Source organism: Patella vulgata, chromosome 2 (assembly GCF_932274485.2).
Source record: "Patella vulgata chromosome 2, xgPatVulg1.2, whole genome shotgun sequence".
In the NCBI taxonomy this organism is placed as follows: Eukaryota; Metazoa; Mollusca; class Gastropoda; family Patellidae; genus Patella; species Patella vulgata.
The window spans coordinates 66,186,839-66,194,603 of NC_065880.2; the positions used below are offsets into that span (position 1 = coordinate 66,186,839).

Below are 7,765 nucleotides of genomic sequence, written 5' to 3' on the forward strand. Positions count from 1 at the left end.
TATCAAGCATGTTCTAAGAGTATCTTTATGCCTTTCAGATGGAGAAGGACATGAAAACCTTTATGCTGTTCCATCGGCGCTACTAATACCAATCTTCATAATGTGTTAATGTGTTCCAGACTGTGTGTCATTTGATATGGCAACTCTGTGTATTTTGTGTTTTTTAAAAATATTATTATAACAGCACTTTACATTACTCTTATAGTGCCATCACTCTGGAAGAATGGTGACAATGTCATCACAACATTCAATCTTTAAAGTGAATATAATCATCCTTACATGAGTTTGAGTTAATGATGGCGAACAGTAATTTAATCTATTCTGTCTTATTAATATTGACATTTCTCATTGTATTAACAACTTCTCGTGTGGAGATACAGTTATTTATGTTGTGTATCTCTTTTATATGCCCAAATTGTATGTGGCCATAACTTGCTGTTGCAATGTTCGTCTGTCATCCACAATATTCGTGAAATTCATATGAATTGTTTATATTAGTGAGACCAATATGACTTTAAGAGTTATTGCTCTGAAGATTTTGTGAAATTCCCTGAGGCTCAAGTTGTCATCTGATTGACATGCAATTTATGCACGCTTATGTTCATGAGGTGAATTCAACTATTTGGACCTATTAGGGACAAACGTTAGCATCCGACTGATTTGAAATTTATATATGTTTATGTTCTTTTTGAATTTGATGTGCTATCATCAATCTGATTAAAACACAGATCCTATTTCATTTTGTTTTTTATAGTTCAAAAATTTGTTTTACTTGTCTTCACAACACTTAGTCTCTATCATCCAGAAAAATATTCTACGAATATTAGTCTGGATGGGTTGTCACAGAGGCGTGCTGGCCCTGAAGACGCGCTGATGGTAGGGGGGTTCTGCCCCCAGAAAATTTTTGAAATTTGACAACGGGAAACGCATTTTGCAAGCACTTCTGGGAGAAATCTAGGTATCATATTTTCCAAGTTTATGCTGCTATTTTGACTATAAGACATACTACTGTACTACACAAGACACTCATGACAGGTCTGCTTAATATAATGCTAATACAATGTATTTCTACCCAAATAATAAATTGCATCTTATACATATCGAGGCATGAATACATGTATCAAAGACCATTTCACCTTAAGGTGACAGACATTTGCACGTCAGCATAATATATTTTACTAATTGTTGTGTATGTATGATTTTTCGCGTGCACACTCTCAATTTTTTGAGGTGATTCCGCGTGAAAATTAGAGCTCTCGGGGGGGCTCGCTTATACGGGTGGACTTATTGTTTAATGGGGGCCTGGGAGGACACCGTCCTCCTAAACTCCCTGCCAGCACGCTCCTGGGTTGTCAACATTTGAGAATAATAGGTCATTGGCTAGATTATCCAGTCTTATATTATCATGAGCAAAGTCTAAGGGAGGTAACTAGTCCTAAAACAAGATGTGAACTCCCATGAAATGAATTTAAGAACTGCCATTCAGAAAATCCATCTGCATTGCCAGTTCAATATCCAACACTCTTAAAAAAAAATTTATTGTAAAATTTCTCTCTTCATGGGCCATATCTATGATTTTTAATAAATCCTAATTCATCATGACTTGGCCATATAATACTGGATAATTAACCACATAAAAAACCAAACTCCCGATAATGCATAGGCAGTGGAACTTTTGGTCAAATATTGACAACGGTCCCAGAACCTCCGTACGTTGAAGACTAGCGGGTTATGGGTGAACGAGACTACACAACACTAGGATCTGGAAGAGATGTTATATAACAGGCATTCTAGTTGATGTTACAGTGAGTTCTTGGTTTGCTCTGCATGAAACTGTAGGTAAACCACTAGAAACGTTGACTTTGATTGATTAAACAATGTCTGACGGCATAGGGTCAATAGCTGCTTGTATGACTTCTGACGCGACCTCCCATTATAACTGGTCAGATCTTCATGTAGTAGAGGCCATTGAAAGTATAAAAAAAAATGAAACGAAATATAGATCTGTATTTTAATCAGATTGTGCTATCATGTGCATGAAATTTGTTAGTTTTGTTGATGGAAAATGCTGGGGAGAACAATTTCTGATAATGACTTCATGGGTTGTTGCCTGTGATCAGTTTAGAGTGTCTAGTAGCAAATGCTGTAATTACTCATAAGGAATTACAATGTGAGACCCTCTATAGATTTTCTGATGACTTAGCAGCTGTGGGCATTTAATTTTCTACTAAGCTATCTTTTGTGATATTTTAAAAATGTTTGTTTTTTTTTTGCTTCAACTTCAATTCCCAAAACTCACTATGAAGAGATTTTAGTCACATTTTATATATAGGTAGTATATAGATGTTTTTTTATATGCCCACATTTTCATGTCGATGTATATTGTCGTCGCCCGTGTTCGTCCGTCCGTCCACAATTGTTTGGGGACACTCTACAGGTCACAATTCTTATCCGATTTTGACAAAACTTGAAATATAGGTTTACCTCCATATTTCGATATTGGCATGTATCGGATCGAAACTTCATGGATTATGGCCCCTGATTGTACTTAAAGTCATGTTTTTAGCTTGTGGACCCTATAGAGGTCACAATTTTAAACCGATTTTGATGAAACTTGAAATGCATGTTTATATCCCAAAGATCTTGGTTCCTTTCAATATTTGCGCATATCGAATCGAAACTTCCTGAATTATGGCCCCTGATTGTACGAAAAATTGCCTTTTTATGCACGGACATTTTCATGTGGACGTATATTGTCATCGCCCCGGTCCATATATTTCGATATTGGCATGTATCGGATCGAAACTTCATGGATTATGGCCCGTGATTGTACGAAAAATCACGTTTTTAGCTTGTGGACCCTATAGAGGTCACAATTTTGATCTGATTTTGATGAAATTTGAAATACATGTTTATAACCCAAAGATCTTGGTTCCTTTCAATATTTGCGCATATCGGATTGTAACTTCCTGAATTATGGCCCTTGATTGTACAAAAAAATCGCCTTTGAGCTTGTGGTCCCTATAGAGGTCACAATTTTTATCCGATTTAAAAAAAACCCCAACATATCACAGTTATACACTAATGATGGTTGAGTTTGAATTTCGTGAAAATCAGAAAAAACTGACGGACATAATGGTTGCCTTTTGTAAGCAAATGGTGTAAAAAATATGGTATATCAAGGTTGTGGGCCCTCTAGAGGCCACAGTTTTTATCCGATTTTGATGAAGCTTTAAATATATGTTTTTATCATAAAGATCTTGGTTCCTTTTGATAATCAAACATATCCGAACGTAACTTCCTGGATTATGGCCCCTGATTGGTCGAAAAATAGCATTTTTAGCTTGTGGATTCTCTAGAGGTCACAATTTTTTTTCCAATTTTAAAAACCATTTAGATATATCACCATTCCACCATAATGAAGGTTGAAATGGAATTTCGGGAAAATCAAAATGAAACTGACCGACAAAATGGTCGTTTTTCGTATGCAAATTGTGTATAAGTATGTAATACAAAGGTCACAATTTTTATCCGATTTTGATAAAACATAAAACATATCTTTACATTCCAAAAATCTCAGTCCCTTTTGATATTTGCACATTTCCGACCATAATTTTCTGGATTATGGCCCCTGATTGTTCAAAAAATCGTTTATGTTTTTAGCTTGTTTTCTATCCATCTCTTGCAAAATGTGGGCGTATCCTGCCTGGCAGCAGCTGGTTTTTAAAGAAATTCCATTTCAAAGGAGCTGAGAAGGTGCAATTGAAGGTTAAACAAGCACAAGTTTCGAACATATTATTCTAAGGACCATTTAAATAAATTTCAATTTGATAAATTACATTATGGGTAATTTGAAATTGTTTCGAAGAAATCAAGGGACTATTAAAATGGGTTCATCCCTCCGTCTGTCGTCTGTCTGTCCATCCGTCTGTCTGTCTGTCCGTCACACTTTTTGGGACACAATAACTTTCCTTGTAATTGAGCTAGAATGTTCAAACTTGGTGTAGGTGTTCATTAGGTCAATGCCTTGATGGAGTTAAAAGATGAGCATTTTCTGCTTAGGGTAAGCAGAGATATTCAATTTGATTGATTGATGCTTTGGGACACGATAAGTTGAGGTCTAATTAAGTGAGAGTAATGAAATTTGGTGTATAGTTTTATTACATCAATACCTTGACTAAGTTCGTTAATGAGCATTTTCTGCTCAGGGTAAGCAGAGCGATAAGCAATTGGATTGGTCGAGACTTTGGAACACAATAACTCTCCATCGAATTGAGGTAGAATGTTCAAACTTGGTGTAGGCATTGATTGGTTGAATGCCTTGATGGAGTTCAAAGATGAGCATTTTCTGCTTAGGGTAAGCAAAGATGAGCATTTTCTGCTTAAAGTAAGCAAAGATAAGCAATTTGATTAATTAAGTAAGAGTGATGAAACTTGGTGTATTGTTTATTACATCAATACCTTGACCGAGTTTGATTATGAGAGCATTTTCGGCTCAGGGTAAGCAAAGCGATAAGCAATTTGATTAATCGAGACTTTGCAGCTCGACAACTTTGATTCTAATTGAGTGATAGTGGTGAAACTTTGTGTATAGTTTTATTACATCAATACCTTAACAAGGTTTGATGCTGAGCATTTTCTGCTTAGCCAAAGTAGAAACTTCAATCTGATTGGTCGAGACTTTGGAACACATTAACTCTCCTTCTAATTGAGGTAGAATGTTCAAAATTGGTGTAGGTGTCTAGTACGTGAATGCCACTAAGGCTAAGTAGAGATGAGCAATTTGATTGGTTAAGACTTTGGAACATGATACCTTTGGTTCTAATTGGGTGAGAGCAATAAAACTCTTGAGTATAGATTCATTATATCAATACATTGACTAAGTTCGATAATGAGAATTTTCTGCTTAGGCTAAGAAGCGATAAGCAATTTGATTGGTCAAGACTTTGGAACATAACAATTCTGCTTTTAATTGAGGTATATATGTTCATTAGGCGAATGTCTTGACTGAGTTCAATGATTAATATTTCCCATTAAAGCTAAGCAGAGCTAAGCAATTTCTTTGGTCGATGCTTTGGGGCAAGATAACTTTGATTCTAACAGATGGAGAGTGATGAAACTTAGTCTATAGCTTCACTCACTACCAGCTACTTCAAAACCTGAGTTTGATAGTGAACATTTTATGCTTAGATTAAGCATAGATAATCAGTTTGATTTCTCAATACTTTTGAAAAAGATAAATGTGCAATTAATTGATATGTGTCATCTGTTTTGTTTTTTTTATTTCGGTTGGGGGACATCAGCCTCACTGTTGGCTTATTTCAATGTTATTTTCATTTAACATGTATTTGATATGCATATATTTGTAGAAGGATCCGCAGGCAAACTAGTAGTAGCACTCAAAAAGGATCATTTTATATAATCAGTACGTAAATTTGTTATGATATTTTGATTATGAAAGATAGTGGGTGGAACATAGGGGAAGGAGGGATCTAAGGAGAGTAGGTAGTTTGTTATACATGTAATGTTGACCTACGTCTGTACACTGGTTATTAAATACAGTACATTATGATTGATAGTTGTGCCTGACATATTAAACACAAATTTTAATAATTGAAAAAACATTGTTTTTAATCATTTAGAATTACCATAAACTGAGATTCTGAAAATGATTAATCAGCTACATGTACTTAAACAATTATTGTAAGAGATACATAATACATTAGACATTCATATCCTTGGCAAGCCCTCCACTGTTCTTAACCAATACTTAGACCTCTTGTAATAATTCATTTGATGATTCAACATTTACCCATAATTTTTTAATGATTAATTTCTTGCAATTTATTTATAGTATCACTGTCCTTCAGTGATAATTATGTATGTGTAATTTGTTATTCACTACAAATGGGTGGTTTTTATACAGCCACATGAAAATGTGGTGGTATTTTATATTGTCCTTGCCTCCATCTGTTGTGCAAAATTTCTTGTGAAAACTCTACAGACTACATTTATCACCCGATCTTTTTTTTTAAAATTTACACATGCTGTTTATGTTAGTGAGACAAAGAATCATATTGAATTTCTGTTGCTTCAAGGGTTATGGCCCATGTTTCACTGGTAGAATCTGTTAGCCGTTATACAAAAGTTCTCATCCGATCTGCATGAAATTGATATACACCATTGAAATTACAACACAAAAGAATCCTATTAATTTCAATAGCGCACATGTACAATGCCACATAAAGCCAGACAATATTATATTTGCATAATAAAACGGGATAACATAGAGCATACTTGATAAAATATATAAATAAAAATTGTTTTTCAGATTGTGCTTGATAACGATAATTATGATACTTATCCATAAAAAATTGTGTTCTGTTAATGTGTTCCTCAATCGCTAAAAGCCACTGAAAGATTATGTAAAAACTTTGGTATTTCCCAGGCCTGGTTCCACGTGCTAAATTTTGAAAGGTGGGATTATAAGACGAAAACCGGAAAATTGTACCAGATAATTTGTAAATAAAAATGAAATGATCTGTCGACATGACTTTTAACTCCATTATATTCATAAACAATTTGATAAATCTGAACGGGTATAAGGTAGGTATTTAGAATACAAACTTCGTTAGGCAGTCAACAATTAATCAGCGACGAATTAAAGTGACACAGCTGTAATAAGTTTCCACTGTGCCTCCAGTAATCCACGCGGGGAGTTGGATGGCTGAATGGTTAGCTTGTGCGCGCTGTATCCTAAAGTCTGTCATTGGCATGGTTTCGAATCCCCGGTTGTACGTGACAAGGAGTAGGGTCGCCTGTCCAACCTCGTGGGTTTTCTCTGGGTCCTCCAGTTTCCTCCCACTGCTAAAGACCCCTATGCGCAAGCAAATTATTGAAATAAAATTACACCATATGTTAGTCCCGAAATGACCTAGTTTGTGTCGAGTGGACGTTAAACCCCATTTCCCTCTCTCTCTCCAGTAATCCACACTATTGACCAATAGTTGAGCCACCTTTTTCTCACTAGCACGTGGACGCCATTGCCTAGTCATTTGGCGACTTGAAATTGGCTATTGGAGGCGTCTCAAGAATAGACGGCGTATTTTGTTACTCGTTATCGTTATTGACTCAGAAGTTATCATCCGATGGTATGCATTGATATCAAAGAGGAGAAGCCTGTGGATTTTAGATAACTTTATGGGTTGTAGCCCATCGATCTTGTATTCATATAAGTACGCCTATCCCAAATGAAAGAGCCTTTACGTTCTGGTGCCTGGCAATCTTTGTTGATATTTATTTAGCAGGCGTTTTAAATTGCATACTAATATTTATTTTGAATTTTTATATTTTAATCAGATTAAATTTGTTGTGAAATTTAATGTGTTTTATTTGTCAGCTCATCAAGTCAGCAACTCAAATGCCTTATATTATCATCGTGTTCCTGTCGTATTCAGTGGCTTAAGCAATTTTTTCGACTTCTTATTCAGTACTGATTATTATATAGCAATTTTTCATAATACATTCTGAAAGAAATAAGGCCAACGTCGCGAGGGGAGTTGGATGGCCGAATGGTTAGCACATGTGCGTTGTATTAAAAGGTCTGTCATTGGGTCAACTGGCGTGATTTCGATTCCCAGGTTGTATGTGACAAGCAGTAGGGTCATGGGTTTTCTCCGGTTTCCCCCCACTGCTAAAGACCCCTACGCGCAAGTGACTTATTGAAATAAAAATTGAACCATATGTTAGTCTCGAAATGACCTAC

At 35.6% G+C, this 7,765-nt stretch overlaps 1 protein-coding gene across 1 annotated transcript in view; it reads left to right on the forward strand.

Moving 5' to 3' along the window:
• LOC126811161 (spondin-1) overlaps positions 1–7,382 on the forward strand; it is a 247,248-nt gene extending 239,866 nt beyond the window's left edge. Inside the window, exon 14 of the mRNA XM_050536685.2 lies at positions 39–7,382. Coding sequence (XP_050392642.1) covers positions 39–86 — 48 coding nt within the window. The 3' untranslated portion in view covers positions 87–7,382. The remainder of the gene's footprint in view (positions 1–38) is intronic.
• Positions 7,383–7,765: the final 383 nt, after the last annotated feature.